The following is a 20,804-nucleotide window of genomic DNA, read 5'->3' as shown; positions in this document are numbered from 1 at the left end:
GCTATAAGTAATGTGCAAAGATGCCAGTATGACTACAGGTGGACAAACCGATCTCAACCGTTTGAACCGTCTCAAGAACGCACCTTAAATCTCAATACTGTGCATGTGACATATAAGAGCTGTTCAGTATTCAGTTCTGGCGCTCTTGCAGACCTGAGTGATTACGACATGCCTGTGTCACCTCCAGCACAGAGCTGATCTCATCGAAAATGACACCTATCTATCTATCTATCTATCTATCTATCTATCTATCTATCTATCTATCTATCTATCTATCTATCCACCCATGCATCCATCTATATTTCACTAGTTTAGTATATATATATATATATATATATATATATATATATATATATATATATATATATATATATATATAACTAATCTTAAATTATGCAAATAATATAATAATAATAAAAATAATAAGAGTAAAAAGGTTAACTGAGAAATTCATAATGAAAAACATAACGAGGGTGCACGTTTGGGAGGCCAACACTGCTGACTTTATTTTGAATTACAACGATCCATAAAATAAACCTAGAGAAATTTCATCAGACTTTTTGTTGAATTTGTGCATGTCAGACTTCACATTTCATTACTAGGACGCACATTGACAGTATAAATCATAATCATTAAAACTTATATTTGCACATATAAAGGTTAATGTATTAATATTTCACCTTCTTATACAAGTGTTCTACTGGCAGATGTTTATTGGACACTGCTTACATGCAGGTTCACAGGCACATTAGCAACTATGGCAACAAAAAAGGTTCACATTTAGTCACCAGCACCACCATGAAGACTAATAAAGTTGGGGGGGGGGGGGGGGGGGCACTCAACTCTACTTAACAGTCCAAAAGTGATTCATCCTTGTATCACTGAGTCTATGTTATTGAATTTTTGTTTTTTTATTGCATCCATATGTTAGTGTATTAGTTGTAAACCAAAGCGGAGCGAGGTTGTATAATAACGTTGAACAGATATTTCTAACACTCCAAAAACTACCGCACAAAACCTACTCACTTTCACAAGCACAATATATCACATATGGATGGATTCAGTCTGGGAATTAATATCAGATGACCCAATTATACAAGATTGATAGAAAACATGTTTTGAGTTTTTTTGTAACACATTAAGTTGATTCATAGCAGTTTCAACGATATAAGACATTGATGGAGTGTCGACATGTTCAGCAGTGGTTAAGCTGAACAAGATAGACAAAACATTAAAAGGAATGTGACGTTTTATGTTGGTCAAAGCATGCAAGGCTAATAGACAGCTGGCAATGTAGTACAATCGCATGAATTAGCATATCAGAGAACGCATGATGTATATAAAAAAAACCGTACTATTTTAGGGGATATAGTGATTTTTAAGTGGTTACCATTAAAACAGTCTTAACTTGCTTCAGTTTAAAGATTTTACTCGTATACTTTTGCCTTCTTCGCATAAGATGACAAATACAGGGCATGGAAACGTGAAGTACTGACAATGCGTTCAAACAATTAAAAAATATATAGCTGTGTTCCAAAATTCCCTTCGACACTATCAACAACATCAAGACATTTGGCTAGAACGGAACATGTGTGATTCACGCGTAGTGGGCACATTGAGGAAACTGGTACCTATAGATGGATTTAAAACAGTGGCAGAAAACATTGGAGAGCTGGATCCTCGGCCACAGAGGTGGTGGTGGCTGGTTGGGGAGGAAGGGACGAATATGTAGAGAGAAAAAAGGACGATAGAGACGTTCAGTTCTTCAGAATGGCATCGTACATCTGGTACACGTACTGAGACACTTCTGGAGCCCTGCATTTCAGAGACAGCTGAAAGAGAAAGAAAAGCTGTTTAAATGTGGATTGCTCTGATAAAAACTGTAACAAAGTGCTTATTTGGGTACATAGTTATACAGAGTAAAAGACAGTGGTTAATTTCATACAAAAAAAATTATTATTATTATTAATATGAAAAATTTAAATGACAGACAGAAATGGTCAATTATGGTTTCTAAATGTCTCACGATTTTCAACTGTTAATGCTCTCAGCAGCCACTCAATGTGGTCGACATAATTGTTTATTATCTATTTTTAAAAAGGGGACCTAATATGCTCTTTTTAAAAGTCTGAATTTCTATTTGAAAAAACACATTATTTTCACATATTTGACATTGTTGCAACTCTATGAAGCCCCTCCTTCCGAAAAGCGCAGTGTGCTCTGATTGGTCGGCTGGACCAGTGTGTTGTGATTGGTCAACTGCTTCCAGTGTGTTTTGGAAATGTCACACCCCTTAACATAACCGCAAGTTTCAACACACCAATGCAACTCAACCAGGCCTTTATTTTGCATATGCCTTGGGTGGGAATTATTTAAATGAGGAATACTGTAACGCATGTTCCCTGAAGAACACTCAAGACTACAATGAGTTCAGAAACAGTAAAAGACACTGATATAGAGAATAACTCCCTTTGGAGTGACTTTGAGCTTTGTAACTTTGCAGACCTTTTTCATGCGCAAACAGCAATATTACACACTAAAGGAAGTTGAAAACGTAAAAACGCATAATAGGACCCCTTTATTGTAGGCTGGGTCATATTTTCTTTTACGCTGCATAATTTTTTTACGAGTTTGCTACCAAATTATAGATGAATTTGCACCATAATATTGTAATGTTGAGTTTGATTGGAAACACGGCCTGTGATGGCAACAAAATATATTGGAAGTCTTTTCTCTTCATTTTTGCAAACACAACTATGCATGATGATCATACAGCAGTTATTGAAAAATCTTTATCATTGTATTTTTACCCTTCTGTCCATATCCCTATCAGAACAGACCTTAGTCTATTTTTAGGTTGTGATCCACCAGATGATAATCAACACCACACTTTGATGGGCTATTTTCTACAGGTATATGTTTAGCACTAATATTTGCTATGAATGACTGCTTAGTCGAGTTACAGCTTTTCACTACAAACCTTTGAGTGCAGTTGGATAAATAAAATGCTACCCATAAAAGTGTTAGAATTAAAGTTCCCTTTAAGACCATTAGAAAATCTGCACAGACTAAAAGCTAGCAATTCTTGAAGTCAAATAATTTGTTAATCTGCATGTCCAATAATTTTCAGTTTGGAACTGCAAGGACTGAAATCCTAAAACAATATGGATTTTAAGTTAATTCATGATAGCAAGAATAGTTTCTGAACATAAGTAAGCCTGTTATATAGTATATCACTACTGGTATATACACCACTTGGGATGTTTATATGTGTACAGTACCGGACAAAAGTTTGGAAACATTAATATTTTTAATGTTTTTGAAAGAAGTCTCTTCTGCTCATCAAGCCTGCATTTATTTGATCAAAAACAGAAAAAAAAATTGTGAAATATTATTACAATACATTCAGAATTCATTCTAATATGTTTATTTGATACTCCGTTATTATCAATGTTGGAAACAGTTGTGTTTCTTAATATTTTTTGGAACCTGTGATACTTTTTTTCAGGATTTCTTGATTAATAAAAAATAAATAAAAAAACAAAAACTTTTGAACGGTAGAACAAAATATTTCTAGGATCATATGACACTGAAAACTGGAGTAACGGCTGATGAAAATTCAGCTTTGCATCAGAGAAATAAATTATATTTTAAAGTATATTAAAACAGAAAACCATTATATTAAATTGTAATAATATTTCAAAATATTACATTATTTTTTAACAAATAAATGCACGCTTGAGCATTACAGACTTTTAAAAAATATTAAAAATAGTAATGTTTCCAAACTTTTGACCAGTACTGTATACACACACACAAACTATGCTATTGACATAATTTGAAGAATTTACATAACTGACATAAACAGAGATTTGCATGAATTACAAAATTTCCCCCATTTGCTAAAATGACAGCAGCATGAACTCCACAAAACCTAATGATCATGATTTGAGATGATACAAAAAGTATATTGAGCTTCAACAGAAGTAAGAACATTTGACCTTCTGTACAAAGAGCCAAATGATCACTATCAGTAGTTACTTGTTTGAAATTAGATTTTGAATGTGAGTCTCAGACTTTCGGACTCCACTGTAAATAACTCCACTGTTTTTTGTAATTGTATTTCAGTATACAATAAAGCATCCTCCAAGCGGAGGTCTACCAACATTTCAAAAAAATATATAATTTCTTTGATTAACAACCCAAAAACAATGGCACAGCAAACAGTCTGTTTTTCTCCTCAGGTGGGCAAAGAACTATATTCACCCTGAGGAGCAAATATAAAAAATAAATAAAACCGATTGCTCTTTTGGCTCAGCTTTTACTATCAATTCCCACTTCCCTTTAAATGTCACCATCTTCAGATCGACCGAAGATAAATCTGTGACTTTTTCTTCAACTGATTGCACTGAACAATCCTCGGCCCGCCAGGAACATAATCCCTCATACAGCAGGGCTTGTATTGGTTACCTTACTTGAGGAATGTGTTTCCAGAGGTCTTGGCAGACAACAGCACTCCATCACTGGCTGTTAGGTCAAACCGCACTGGTTCGACGGAGTCCAGTTATCATCTGTTCAGATCGGAGCCAGATGCTGCCAGGATACTGAGGGCTGAAGTCTCATTAAAAATCAATTGTCTGGGATCAGGTAGGGTTTCTGATCGCACTGATCCGTCCTGGCCTCAGGGGGCCTCAGGCAATCAAGCTCAGCAGAGGTGTCTGAACAGATGCCTTCTGAATAATAAAGAGGGCTCTATTGCTAATCAACCGATTAATCTATTTAGCAGCCTCTTAATTTGGCCACCAACTTCCCAATGGAAATTTATGGAGTCCATGGCAGCTTGCTTTGCTGGCCAGTCAGTCGGGATTGGTTTTATATGTTTTTGTCCAAAGGACTAAGGTGAGAATACTTTTTACTCACTTGAAATGGAATCACAAGTTGAAAATAAATCACTGAATTATTTCAACTGTTCAATCAGATGCCATTTTTATTCTGTCCACCAACTGCAAACTACAAGCACAGGATAGTGTGGAATCAGAGGCGGTGAAGAAGCATCTATGCCAGGGATGTGCGCAACGACTAATTTCATTAACGTTTAAACGGAAATTTTGCAACTATCCACCGGAGAAAGTCTGTAGGCCTATATGTGATCCATTCGAAATAGATATAAACACTCAAATTCTGCACTGAATGCTAAACTTATAAACAATGTATATTAATTTTAAATGAATATACATCATTTATTCCTTACAAGTACTGTTAAGGAACCGTAAGCAGAGCCAGAACATTTTCTTTACGATTCCTATCCCTACACTACAATTACCTGCAAAGACAGCATTATTCAGGCTTCAGACGCTGTCCATCTGCTGCGTACACACATTTACACATCACTTCATGCTTAGCAGTCAGTTGTGAAGATCTGAAGAGGGATTTTCTGTCTAGCTTGTCATAAAGCCAGTTTTATCCCAGTGCTTTGCGTTTAAAGAACAAGCATTAAAACTGTCGAATGTGATGCTGTAATTTGGCTCACCCTCACTCATATGATTATAACAAACCACTGTCAAATGTGCAGCTGGAGCTTATCCATCTCCAAGCAAAGGTTCACTGCAGGTGCTCAACTTGTGTTCTGTGCCTCACTGAGCAAAAGACTATTTCAGTTCACCAGGCAGAGCACTGTTCGGCCGCTGCTGTTTGGCTCCACATGAATTATAAAAACTTGAAAGTGCAAACATTGAACGGATGATGAGCACTCATTGCCATACTTCGCATCTCAATTTCAAAAACGCAACCAGATTTGATATCCGATGAGAGGTTTGTGAAGAACTTCTGATATGAGTTTCATGAAAGAAAGAAAGGCTGAAACTACAAAAAGGTTAAGAGTAGGGTAGGCAATGTTTTTCATAAAGTCTTTTTGTTATTCTGGTTGAAACTCTGTTCACACACATCCTGACAGCAATCAATAATATAAGTCGTCTAAATATATATATATATATATATATATATATATATATATATGAAGAGTTCAGATGCAAAAGCCTCTAAGTGCCATCTGAAATGTTCTTCTAGAATGATAATTTTTTATCAAGCTCGTATATTTAAGTTCAGTAATTTCACTTAAATGACAATTAAAGGTCATTTAATTGCCATTTAAGTGAATTTACTGAACTTAAATATACAAGCTTGATAAAAATGATAAATTTTACATGTATATAAAAAATGTGCATGTATGTTCTGTGGAAGTCCCAGGACCAAAAAATGTTTGTCCGAATGTCTGCCTGCCTGTCAACATATGTATTTTCAAACCTCGGCGCATCACTCTGCAGCAGTCAGGTGGTACAAGTCAGAGCACTGTAAGTTCACGCTCATTAATATTGTAACGTTACTGTTGTTGTAATGTCTTTTGGAGGAGACGTGGCTCTGGAGACGCTCTGAAGGGAGGCTGTTCTAATGCTTGCTAAGGCTAGCTTTCCCTCTCCAAAATTGCCTACTCTAGCTTTAATGATGTTTTTAAAAAAAAGTGTACAAAACTAAAATGCCTTTTAACTCTTTCCCCACCATGGACAAGTTTTTCTTAGTCTTCAACAAAAACGCAATTTTCTCTTTTTTTTTTTTTTTTAATGAAACTTACCACATTTAAGTGTTGATAAAAAATAATGAATGAAGATAAAATGAAATGCATTGCTTGCTTTTGATAAATTGACTGTTTACATGTTCATTCAACAAAATATTCTGGGGGGCATGAACGTTTAATGAATATTATCAAAAATGCTGCCGCTGGCATACAATAAAACGCTGGCGGGGACATAATTAAAGTGTTCATTTAAAAAATATATATATCTCATTTCACTTTCCAGTTAGAGTTCTCATGGGATAACATCTTAAATGATGAAAGTACATGAAAAACTATTATTATACTATAACTATACTACTATAAAACTATATAAAATTCCATTATCATCTGTAAGCAGTTATTGCATTCTGCTACTGAATCTTTCGCAGCATCACATCAAAAGAAATGACATTTTATCCAAGCTAAGTGTCTGCAGTCACCAAAGTTGAATGTATTATTCTGTGGTATCTAGATGTTTTTGTCTTAAAAAGACAATAAATAATTTCAAATGGGTTGTTCTTATAGGCTGCGCTCAACTAGCGTAGTCTGATTCACAAGTGAATGACTCTTAAGAGCTGGTTCTTTTAATGAACTGGGCAAAATCAATCAAAGGTCTTTGAATCAGATTAACAAATTGCTTGCTGTATCTGTCAATGCTGTTACTGAATAAACATGTGATTCACTTATAGAGTGCATGTTCTCTCAGAGGCACACTTTAAAAGAAAACAAAAGTAGAATATAGTTACTTAACTTGTTGACTTAATACAGAATCACAGAGGAGAGGATCAAAAAAGTCATACATAAGCAGTCTGTTACATAAGCAGAATCTCATTAAGTGGCAGCCAACAAGTTTTAGTCAACAAGTTTTGGACCAAAAGTCATGCATGTTGCTGTTTGTGAAGATAATTCAGGAATGTTCCCCAGGGCACTGGGGCTCCATGAGCTAAAACAGGGATCAATACTCTACCTGTCGGCGACAAGCCTTTTCTGAACGCTTCATGCTGCTCTTGACCTTCCTGTTCATTTAATGCATTAGGCAAGCAAGTCGAGCAGAAAGCACGGTTTTCAGGGTCATGAATTTATCAGGTTTAAAAAGCCTGATCTTCGAAGCAGTGAATTACATAAAGTGCTGAATTAAAAGGTGCTGAAAACTTGGAGTGGATTGGTGGACAAATAAGTGGATATACAAATAAAGCAAGTATTATGTAAATACAGTATTCTGTCAAAGTGAGGGGTGAAGGATGTCCTTGAATATGTTCTGGACAACGTCAAAAGCATTTTGTTTGTCTAGGGACAAGATTTATTTTGCTCTTTTGTATTAAATTGGCAAGCATTCGTCGAGTTGGACTTCATTTGAATACCCAATTGTTGAATCTTCGTGCTGTGAGTGATTACCGTGTAATTGGGATTGCCAGGTTGTATGCGGAGTTCGGCGAGTATCCAGATCCCGTTGGTGAGTTTGAGCGACTGATACAGCATGTCCTGGCCTTCTACGTTCCTCTTGGCGATGGTGTAGATATTGTTGTTCTGCAGTTTGCCTGACACCGTATCTGCCAATACCAAAGACAACTGGTTACCCAACAAAACATTCACAGAAGTCTCTCAACAGAATACAGTATAAGCAGAAAAAACTACCATCCATCCAATTTAAAAACCCCATGAAAAGGCCTGATGGACACTTGCATTAAATATTCCCTAAAAAGTAAGTACAAGTATTCCCTATTGAAACAAGAAGAGTACATAGCAATACATATATTTTTTAAATAACCTGTTTGTACCATGGATGAAATCAATAGAGGCTCTTTAAAAATTGATACATTTCAGCCAGTTTCTTCACAACCAGCTTGTGGTTGGGAAAGTAATAAAGTATGAGCATTAGCACAACCAAAGGCACACAATTAACCGAAATTTGCTACTTGCTATGTCCTAATTGGACACAGGTGGTGTTTGGGAAGTTGACATGTAATTTTACTGTTCTCAAAGAAAACAGACATACATCTTTTGTTTCTTTCACCATTTGGCTGGAAAAAAAGGCTTTGTCTGCAATCATAAAATTATCTATTCAAATTAATTTTGAAAACTTGAAATAAATTAAGATAAATTTGACCAATTAGACAGACACACAGACACAGACACACTCTAATTGGGTGCTACTTGACAATTTAAGTATTACCCTAAAAATGTAAAATACCTGCGGTTATTTTTCATTTGTAGTGCGGTAATTTTAATTTTTAATGCTTATATGAAACTACTTCAAAATGTATTTATTCAGTCCTGCAGTGTCACAGAAATTCAGAGATTTTCCGCTTGAATATTATGAAATATTACGGAATACTTCATAGTCCAAATACTTCACATACAGAACCATTGGTGATTAAAAGTGGTGAAAATTATGACCTATTAGATCATCTAAGTAAGATATACAATATGTATAAAGCTCTTCGTGTTAGTGTTTTTTTTTTACTATTTTTCATTTCATCATACCATTTTACCATGATCAACTACAACTACAACTACACATTTTATTGGACAAAACCTTTTATGATCAACTAAAAAAACACATTATATTAGTGAACATGTTAACAAAAACCTCTTCCTAACATTAGAAACTAATCTACTGCATGCAGATTAATGTCTTAAACAACAGATTAATTTACACATCACACTATGACCCTGAGTGATGCTGTTCAGACACTACTGAGCCATATCACTGTGCTGTGAGAGCATTGGAGAGCGTGGAACGAGAGAGAGAAGAAATGATGAAACCCCTGGCAACAGAGATAGATAAGCGCTGAAAGACAAGGACGGGCCGCAAACAATGTAAGAGCAAAGTAAAGGGGCACAATAAAATCCAATCGAGTGTTTAAAGAGGGGGAAAGATGGATTGGGGAAATAAAAAGCCAGAAGGGTCATGGGCAAGGAAGATGAAAAACATTTATACACAGACAGAGGGAGGTCTGAGGACAGAGTCAGTCAGTCAGCGGTTATATAAGCCACAGAATCAGGTGATGACAGCTGGTGTTACCAACATGTGGAGTGTGCTGTGACTCACTCCAGTTCACACTGACTGACTGCACACACTACTGCTGTCAATCCTGTGAGTCTGCCTTCACAATACACAGCGGAAACACAGAGGGAGCTGCTCGAGACTGGGTGAGGAGGGACACAGCGTAATATGTAAGGAATAATTGATGACGGGCTGTTGAATTATTAGAAAAATAATGCAGCCCCGACGCTTATACTACGGTTACCATTGTTCAGATGATGTATTTCAAGATGTTTGTCAGGTTTTTGTCCTTAAAGTAACATTATGGAGCTTTTCAGCCTTCATAATATATTTCCAAGACCCTTGTGATGGTACATCGACTTACAATAGGTTGAATGACACGTTTGCCAGAGCCTGACGGGTCTGTATCGCTTTTACTGGCACTACGTAACTTCAGGGTTCGGGTAGTAACCCGAGCACAAAAAGAACAACAAAATTTCGACTGCTTTACGGCATACGTCACTTCCCCCACCACTTCCTCAAATTTGGAAGTGAGAGGCCAACCAGCGTTTGTTTTCGGCTTTCGTGCGTATGTTTTTGTCATGGGGGCTGTTTACACATGGCCACTTCATGCGTTTTCTCAGATCGGATAGCTATCCGATCGTGAAAAGACCTGGTGTAAATGCCCTCCGAAACACATTCGAGATGGATTTGAATCCGATCGCTCAAACCACTTCAGGAGGAGGTCTGTGCCGCATTCCAGACGAAACTGGACAAGTGTAAATGCATCTGGTTGTTAAAACCACATATGTAAATTGTACTCCTCCCAAAAATGCTAAAAATAAATAAATAAAAAAACGTGTGAGAGCGTATTATAGGCTATATGTTATAGCCAGATATGACGACGCTACTGGAACACGCATCACCGCAGATGAGAAGCTGAGCATCTATTCATTAAGCCAACGTGCAAACTATCGCAAATCAAAGTGAAAGTAAGTCGCAGACGCTTAACACACAATTATCATCATTAAAAGTAAAGAAACGAAATGATCTTACCAGGGCTGTTACTGCTCTCTCTTATTGCGGTCTTTGATTTTGAAATTTTAGCTGATGATCAATAATGCAGTTCATATCTGTTGCTTTCGGTGACGTGCACTCCATTAAATCTGCATATAGCGCGAGAATTGAAGAACGGATTTAAATCCGTTTCGCAAAAACACATTTATGTGACCAGGTGTAAATGGAATCGTTTTGATAAATCAGATAGCTATCCGATCTGAGAAAACGCATGAAGTGACCAGTAAATAAATCTCTTATTTGTAAACTTGTTTGCATTCTATGTTGTATGTTGTTGCGCTTGTAGTATGTCATTTTTTTACATGCTGTTCATTCATCCATTGCTGATAATTAGACCAGTCCAATAATTTCCACATATGTCTAGCTAGCTTTCGATTATCAGAGCTGTTAACAGACTTGCTAACAAACACTCGTTTCTCTTACGTGTTTTTTGCGTTATGTTTTATTGCCTAGCTTGCCTCACGAACTAGTTTGCCAGCTGAACTCAGGTGTTGTGAGGTGTATTTATTACGTAGTCCTGAGGGATATCAGACGACGCTGTTGATGTTGATTCAACAGTTTTCAATATCTTACATAGTTATTAGGACATAAATAAGCCTAACGTAGAGGTTGTAAATAGTGTAAACGAGCACAATTTGCAAACGATTATGATAAATTGCAATAATCATGTCTTCGGAGTCTATCTGTGCCTGTTCCATGCCCGACGCAGGTACCGGTGTACAGGGTGGGAGGTGGTTGTGGGGGGGTGGAGGGGTATTTACAACAGTGCCAGTATTCCACAGCGACTCTAGGGGTCGCTGTTTGACAAAAACACAATTTCTACACAGTGTGCCTTTAAAACGGTCTTGTGTGTAGGACAAATTTCTTACGCATCTAATCCCAAAACATAATTTTAGAGCTAATAACGGAGACTTGAGTCACTGAGAGCAGTGTGTAGTTATTAATGCAGTTATTAGAGAGAGAGAGAGAGAGAGCGCGAGCTTAAGCGTGTGTGAATTACCTCGGTCTGTGCGTCTCTCAACAGTGTTCGGCACCAGCGTCTAGCGAAACTATGTTTATCTGCACCTCGCTAGTGAGAACCGTCATGTAGCTTTTAAGTTGTTAAACTATTTTACTGATAAAATCATCATAGCAGTGCTGACAACACGTTTCTGTGCGAGTGTGTGTCCGTATTGTATGTGTGTTTGTTTGAGTAGGGGAGAGAGCACGAGAAAGAGAGATGTGTTTTTCCATAATAACTAATAAATGCATTAATGCATAAATAAAACCATAATTTTGTGGCTAAAAAACGTGGAAATAATTGGTTGTTTTTTACGGTGACCGGGAGGGGACATGTTCGGTTCACTTAGTTTTGTCGTGGCCACAACATATAAACTCGTGGGAACGTCATATGAAGTCGTGGCCTCGAGATCATATGTTGAGGGAACGATATATTTTTCTCGTGGCCACGAGTTATGTTGAGAGTACCACACTGGTCAATACTGTACATATACAGCAGTCAGAGATGGAGATGACTGATGAAATAACATTTTACTTTGAATTAGGAATGTCATATAAAGATATAGTGCGGTCTCTGGCATTAAGACATGGGTACGTAAGTGAAAGACACCTGAAGAGCATTCTTAAGTTGAATGGGCTTTTTCGTCGGAATTGCTTAAGTGTACTAGTGGGTTTCATGGAGGGGTGAGATGTCTACGTCGCAACATCTAGCTACTGGGGTGCTCTCAAGGCTCGGTGCTTGGACCACTTCTCTTCTCCATCTACATGTCATCACTAGGATCTGTCATTCAGAAACATGGTTTTTCCTATCACTGTTATGCTGACGACACACAACTCTACCTCTCACTCCAGCCAGATGATCTGACGGTAGCTGCTCTCATCTCAGCCTGCCTGACAGACCTTTCCTGCTGGATGAAGGACCACTACCTTCAAAGACTTACAAAGACAGAGCTGTTTGTGGTCTCGGCCAACCCAGCACTTCATCACAACTTCTCCACTCAGCTTTGTTCGTCAACCATTACTCCCATCCAGGACAGCCAGGAACCTTGGAGTTGTGATTGATGATCAGTTAAAGTTCACAGACCACATTGCTAGAACTGCCCGAGTCCTGCAGATTTGCCTTATACAACATTAGGAGGATCAGGCACTTCCTCACAACTCACTGTCCAAATTTTCGGCGGAAATTTGCTGGCTTGAATGAAATACTCGGGTCACGAATAAAGTCCCGTTTAAGGCAGTAAACAAAAACAAATTATGAGAAACTTAAATTAACAAATAACAAAGTAAATTATGACCGGGGTAAAAGGAGGAGCCCGTATCGCGTGTGAAGATTCGGTTCCCACGTTATAAAACTGGTAGCCATGAGAAACGTATGTCATTCACTCAACATACGATCTCATGTCCACGAGATGTTATGACGTTCCCACAACTTAATATCACATTCCCACGAGTTTATATGTTGTGGCCACGACAAAACTAAGTGAACCGAACATGTCCCCTCCCGGTCACCGTAGTTTTTATCCTATTGTTGACTATATTTATTTGCTCGGTTAGTGTCTTGTGGGTTTTGGCTCTGTAAGCTGTAAAGACCTTTGAAATAACTGAAATCATTTGGTGAAGTGATATGGAACTGTAATGCTGTCAAGACCAGCCTGGAACTACTTTAGGCCCCGATCACACCAAACTAGGGAGACCAGACGTCCCGAAAAATTCGGCATAGTCCCGAAATCTAAGCTGTTGTCCCGAATCCCGAATCCGGCCCTAGTTGTCATGAAAATTATACTAAAGCAAAATCTTGAGTAGTTATTGTCTGATAAAATATTAAAAACTGTCCGTGGAGGTTGAGCTGGCTGCTCATTGGCTGCAACATCTTTTTTGTTTCTTTTGTTTTTGCACACAGTGCCGCAACCAATCAATCACTCCTTTACGACTGGCTGCCTGCACATTCACTGTCCTTGCGACTGCTGCAACTTGCACTCTCTTCATCTAGGCCTACTCTATAAAACAAAAAGGAGCAAGTTGCAGCAGCCTCGCGGACAGTGAATGTGCAGGCAGCCAGTCGTAAAGGAGTGATTGATAGGTCGCGGCACTGTGTGCAAAAAAATACTTCGGCCTAATGTCTGATGTCGGGTTACACAAAGCAAATCATCTACACAATTATTTAGTTTTCTTATTTACTGACCGACAATTTAGTTGTAATAATAATTTTGGCATAAGGCTTATCAGTGTTCTAGACTATAGCCTGAAAGGTCTGATTTACGCACAGTCCGCTACAACAGTCATTGGGTTTTTTTTTTCACAATGTTGTTTTTTTGTGGCAGACTAAAGACTAATGACAGACTGTTGATCTTTGAATAAAAATATATTTTATTATAGGCTATGTAGTCTAATATCATAGTAGGCCTTGCATTTTTTCAACTGCAAAAACGAGGCACCTGGGGCGCATAAACAGCGTGCAGAACGCTCACTGCAATAGGAAAACAATTTAAAAAAGGCGCCTCTCACTGCAAAAATCGCGTTTGGTGTGATTGGGGCCTTAGCCGTGCGTTTTCCTGAAAAAAATGGCAGAGCTTAGAACATTCGTCATCAGAATCAAGCATTCAACAGCCCGTAGTAAAATAATACAGATTTGCTCAAGGAAATGCAAAACATGCTGCCACAGTGCTAGGGTGTTGTGGGTGCCTGCCATGCGGTTGCTTAAGTGTACTAGTGGGTTTCATGGAGGAGTGAGATGTCTACGTCGCAAAGTCTAGCTACTGGGGTGCTCTCAAGGCTCGGTGCTTGGACCACTTCTCTTCTCCATCTACATGTCATCACTAGGATCTGTCATTCAGAAACATGGTTTTTCCTATCACTGTTATGCTGACGACACACAACTCTACCTCTCACTCCAGCCAGATGATCTGACGGTAGCTGCTCTCATCTCAGCCTGCCTGACAGACCTTTCCTGCTGGATGAAGGACCACTACCTTCAAAGACTTACAAAGACAGAGCTGCTTGTGGTCTCGGCCAACCCAGCACTTCATCACAACTTCTCCACTCAGCTTTGTTCGTCAACCATTACTCCATCCAGGACAGCCAGGAACCTTGGAGTTGTGATTGATGATCAGTTAAAGTTCGTAGACCACATTGCTAGAACTGCCCGAGTCCTGCAGATTTGCCTTATACAACATTAGGAGGATCAGGCACTTCCTATTGCAGTATGCTACACAACTCCTTGTCCAAGCCCTTGTTCTATCCAGACTGGACTATTGTAATGCTCTCTCGGCAGGCCTTCCAAACCTCTGCAACTGATCCAGAATGCTGCGTCAAGAGTGGTCTTTAACGAGCCGAAAACAGCAAAGACATTCAAATGCACATATGTACTGGTAATTGGTAATGCAGAAGTTAGGTCAAAAGTAGTCTCAGCCTCAGATGTCACACCCACGGACCGCTGACTGAACGTCTGATGCATATGGCACACTTAACAGAAAACACTTCAGGATTTTCGAAGTCGTCATCTGACTAGTTGAATTCTACAGGGTGCCCGGGAGATGAGTTTGTAGCGTTCGGTTGTCCGCCTGGAAACAAAGATGCCGTGACGCCAAACCCCCTCAAGGAAGAAGAACGCTTTTGTGTTTACAACTTTAACAATGAGTGCTTCACAGTATCAACTAACTAAACGCTGGATTTTTAAAAGTATGTTAAGTATGTAAAGTTCGCGGCATAGTTTTACACAACAGTCTTTTATAGTAGGGACATTGATGTTACATTTTCACGCCCCTAAACGTGACGCGGAACAAAACGAACTGTGATTGGTTGCTTTACATGTCAGTCAGACGGCCTCTTTGGCGGTGCTTGGTCAATGAAAGCTGCTATGGAGTCTAGACCTTCTGCCATCAGTCTGAAGCTCTGGCTACACGAGACTAGGTCAAAAGTAATCTAAAAGTAACAAAAAAGTAGTCAGAATACATTACCAAAAATGTGTAATGTAACGGATTACGCTACTAACATTACTAATTTTCTCACTCACACACACACAGGCTAAAAAGATCAAAATAAATGCATCCCTAGTTATATACAGCTAGAAGTAACCCATGTCCTGTCCACACCAGAGATGAGAACCTGTGGCATGAAGCATGAATTTGATTATTCTTGATCCTCTGTAAATGTACAGGCAGCAATTCTGCAGCATATCAATGAGGTTTGTGAACGGTTGTAAAACATTAACGCTGAAAACTAATTAGACATGTTTATTTTCTGCTGAATTAAGCGCTGAAATTATTCATCATTAGGAATGTGCTGATCCACGGACATGAACGCATGCCATCCTCCTGGACTCAAGGACTGTGGCTGCATTCTGATAAAGAACAAATCAACCAGTCTCAACAACAACAAAACATGAAACAGCTGCCTACTTATTCAATTCTATGGGGAAAAAAATCAGTCATTTACAAATATCACCAATGCACACAGTGTGAGGAAAAGGCATTCGGTTATATCTTGCCCTCGCTTGTTTGCTCCATTAGGTGGACATTGTTATTCAAGTCATGGCAAGCTAGAGTCAATCAGCATCTCACAATAGCAGTCGATTATTCTCTACATGCTAATAAACACGACTGAAACTGAACTGCATGGCTTCTCCAACCAAAACAAGGCATCAGAGTGAAAAAAAAAAAAAAAAAAATCAAAGCCTGGATTTGTCAAACTACTGCTGTTTAGCGTGCCACTACATGCGTCGATCACCCTACAGGCGCTTTATAGTCATGGATAAAATTGCATCTGTGTGCCATGTGTGTGCTTGCTAAAATGAGAGCAGATGAAAGCAGGGGAAGTGAGATTGTCTGACGTCTAGTAATTAAGGAACCTCTGGGCGTCTGATCAATAATTTCAGCGAGTGAAACAGGCTCTCTACGCTGGTCCCTGTGTTCGGCTGTGGCTGTATGCTCAAATTGGCTCCAGGTTGATGAATACAAATAGCAAGCTGATAAGCCTAGAAATAAACCAGCTCTGTCAAAGTCTGTGCACACAGCCAGCCACGTTCCACAGCATTTTTACATTGCCACCAGACTAAATAATTAACTATGAACAATAACGAAATGGTGGGAATGCTTTTTCCCCCTTTCATTGGCGTCAAGAGACTCTTTCTGCTTTTTTAAATCTGAAAGCTCACACAGTACACAGTGGATGCTGTAGTAAAGCTTTAAGCAAACAATTCAACAATATTGATGGTTTAATATCAAAGCATTGTGAAGCTGCATACATAAATCGAGAAAGGAAGCTATTCAAATATATTCAGGACTATGGTGAGCCTTGTGCAACAAGCTTTAATACTAGGGGTGTAAAAAAACACTACAGTAAGATTAGTATGTATTACACTGTCATGTCTTATTCAAATCAGAATACAATTCTTGACCGTTTCTCTCTCTCTCTCACACACTTGAATATGTGGTTTGCGGGGACTCTCCATAGGTGTAACACCGTGTCCTAACCAGACGCGATGCGATAAGATTCCAGAAACAAATAATTTGTCTGTGAACACTAGACGCGACGCGACTGCGAGATGCATCAAAATCAATCAATACCCACAGCCAATCAGAACAGCGTGTAGGCGGAGTCTCACGGCAAGTGCACAGCACCAGAGAGTAATCTTAACGGCACTCGCAAGAAAGTAGCTACATAATCAAATTCACAAATATTACACCATTTAAACATGATTAAAAATACATAGGCTGAGTTACTAAAACAATCTTTGTCAAAGAATACACTTGTTTGTTCACAGTTTGAACGTTCTTGTTTCCATTTGATTAATTTCAAGATCCGAGGTGAATAATCCATTGTTGCTTTCACGGCTACAAAGCTGGGAGCACTAAATGATATTCAAAGTCACATTACACACTTTTAACATTAAACAAAGCACATAAACTGTACCTGAGATTATCATTGCCACACTTTGTGTTTGTTTGGCTGGTTAGGACAAAAACTCTGATTAACATGGAAAAGATACCTTTTATCGTGTGTCGCGGCCCGTGTAGTTAGGACACGGTGTGGACACATGGTTTTTATACTGTAAAAACTGTATATTCTATCCCCTAACCCTACCTATCACAGAAAACTTTCTGCATTTTTAAAATAAATAAAACACAAAAACACACAGTTTAGTATCATTTTTAAACCATTTGGATTACGAGGACACAGGAAGTGTCCTCATAAACCACGTGCAAGTATACACATTTGTGTCCTCATAAACCATATATACAGACACACACACTGTAACTGTGTTTTCATTTTTTTTTGGGGGGGGGACTGACTTTCCATAGACGACATGATTTTTATACTGTACACACTGTTTATACTGATTCCCCTTACACTAACCCTACCCCTAAACTTACCCATCACAGAAAATGTTATGCGGTTTTACATTTTTGAAAAACATCACTTAGTATGATGTATAAGCTGTTTTCCTCAAGGGGACCAAAAAATGTCCCCACAAGGACAAGGATTTTGGATATTGCCGTCACTGAGGCATTCATTCACTCGATTAGTTCAATCGGCTGATTCCCTTAAACGGCTTGAGCTGTATTTGTGCTGTGAAAAAAAAAACTGTCTCTCAACCACAGACACATTGTAGCAGGTTGTAACATTCTGCATCAGGAGCCAGCTTGGGTTTAGGCAGAGGCCAAAATACAAAGAGGTAAGAGCGCTCTGCCAAACAGAGCAAAGAGACCTTTGCAGCTGCCCTGCTATTTGCAAACTTTCCTCTCTGCTAAATGCCTTTGATTCAGTGACCACTGATCCATATGTTGCAAAACACCTACACACAAACTCGAGTCATGAGTAGTGCACGTTGAGGACTACATCACCTCACCTGCGTTTAAGTGGCATTCTTTGATCTGGTACTGCAGCTCATTCTCGTTTGGAATGTCCTTCCATGTGGCCAAGAACACCTGACGCTCTGTTGAGGAAAAGTTTACAGGTTATCATATGAGATTGGCCAATCAGTGTCTATAGTATGTTCAATCCTGGCTACATCTCATCAATCCACTCTTTTATTAAGCCTAAGCTCAATCAAAACCGGTGAGCTGTTTTTAGAGTGAGCATGTGTGCGCAGCGTGCTCGTACCCATTTTGCCGTCCTCCACGAAGAACACGTTGAGAGGGATCAGCGTGCTGAAGTAGAAGACATCAATATTGTTTTTCACAGCCACCTGCAGTGAGAAAGGTTGAGTGGTCAGACTTTTAAATACACTCCACCGTATAAGTGGACTAAAACGCCTCTGCAGCCTGATTGCATTTTTGATACAACACTATTTTCCAAATGGAAAAAGCTTTTAGCTGCACGGAAAATGAAGGAATAGGAGAAGGGGAACAAGAAGAAAGGCACAAGAGCATAAGAGAAGGCTAGTAGAAGTCAATGGTCAGACCCATTTGATGAGTTCTTTCATATTTTACACAAATGTTATTAGACTCTAAACCGAGCCATGGAAATCCAATGAATAAATTATGGCATAATTGAGCTTTTCTATTTTTAGACAACCAGTGTGTCTATTGATGGCAAGAAAGTTTATTTGTATTCTTGTTTATTAATAAAAGCACAATGAGCAGACTTTTTTGTTTTTGTTTTCTGGATTAATTTAGAGGAAAATGTGTTATTTTTCATGTTTTGACCAACAACTGACAAATAGCTAATATTAAAATGCTAGATTTTTGTCCAAATAAATAAAAAATAAATATCTAAAAACTAAAATTAATCATTTTAAATGCTAAAGGTAAATTTAGGCATCACAGCCCTTATAATGTACGGTGTTAAAAAAGATTACATTAAACAGTGTTATTAAATTACTAGCATTTTTAAAGAGTAACTAAGTAAGTGTTAGATGATGACAAATGTAATCTTAACAGAAAAAAATTGAGGAAATTAGCATGCACAGTTAAATATCCGATAAAATTGCCGATAAATGTAAAAAAAATCATCTCTAATATAGGCCAATAACCAATATAGTAATAATAAATTGTTTATGCATACATAATATTTAATAGTCAAAAAATAGAAACATATCCATGGATGAATTGTACACAATAAGATCTATAACATGCATTTACAAAATAGATGAATTTTCATTTCATGCCAACTTTAAAGTGGACCTATAATGCTTTTTTTCAAAGTCTTGATTTTGTTTTTGGGCTCTACTAGAATAGATTTTCATGCTAGAATGTTCAACAAACATGTTATTTTTCAAATTTTTGACATAGTTGCAGCACCTCTCTTCCCAGTCTGTCAGTAACACTATTTAGTTCCTGTCTCTATGAAGCCCCTCCTTCCAAAAAAGCACAATGTGCTCTGATTGGTCAGCTGGACCAGTGTGTTGTGATTGGTCAACCATGTTGAGTGTATTTTGGAAATGTCACGCCTCTTAGTATAACCGTGAGTTTCAACACACTACCAGGCCTAGCCCCCCTTTTTTTTTGTATAGGCGGGAATTACTTAAATGAGGAATATTGTTACATGTTCTTTCCCAGAGGAAAACTCAAGACTACAATCAAGGTGTTTTTGCTTACTCATTCAGAGAATTACTCCTTTTGGAGTGGATTTGTGTTTTTAAACTTCACAGACCTTTTTCATGCTTTAACAGCAACATTAAACACTAAAGAAAGTTGAAAATGTAAAAAAGCATAATAGGGGTCCTCTTTAAATTTTATGGAAAAGGGTGGCTGGAATTCTCTTCAAAATGTCTCCTTTTGTGTTCCACAGAAGAAAGAAACTTGCATAGGTTTGGGTGAGTAAATGATATAAAAAACACCTGTTTAATTAACATGGACATGGTCAGGTCATAGCGTCACCCAGCCACTCAAAGGGCAATCAGTGCTCATTAGAAGGTTGAACTCATTAACACAAGCCATACACACTCTGCAGGCAGCTCTGTTTAATAACAAAGAGCCAGATGCTTGACACAAGCAACAAGGAGAAAAGTCACAGAAAGGGATCCTTAAACAGAAGATCAGATTAACCAAAGATATGAGAGGATGAGAGAAACAGAGAGGTGGATGAGTGTCAAGGAGATGGAGGAAGGATATATGGTGGGACATCATGGTGTAAACAGGGTATCTGCACAATTTTTAAAGTCAAATTTAAGGCTTTTTAAGACCTTTTTAA

The 20,804-nt window shown here is 38.3% G+C and overlaps 1 protein-coding gene across 1 annotated transcript in view; it reads right to left on the bottom strand.

Moving 5' to 3' along the window:
* Nucleotides 1–476: 476 nt before the first annotated feature.
* ap2b1 (adaptor related protein complex 2 subunit beta 1) overlaps nt 477–20,804 on the bottom strand; it is a 56,955-nt gene continuing 36,627 nt past the window's right edge. The window contains exons 19-22 of the mRNA XM_084114175.1: nt 18,774–18,858; nt 18,520–18,606; nt 8,006–8,160; nt 477–1,832 (exon numbers count right to left, since the gene is read on the bottom strand). Of these exons, the coding sequence (XP_083970301.1) occupies nt 1,758–1,832; nt 8,006–8,160; nt 18,520–18,606; nt 18,774–18,858 (402 nt within the window). The 3' untranslated portion in view covers nt 477–1,757. The remainder of the gene's footprint in view (nt 1,833–8,005; nt 8,161–18,519; nt 18,607–18,773; nt 18,859–20,804) is intronic.

The sequence above is a fragment of the Abramis brama genome (assembly GCF_963993115.1).
Source record: "Abramis brama genome assembly, chromosome: 5".
NCBI lineage: Eukaryota > Metazoa > Chordata > Actinopteri > Cypriniformes > Leuciscidae > Abramis > Abramis brama.
Note: the sequence above shows the minus strand (reverse complement) of the source record. Positions and strands in the feature narration are given on the sequence as shown.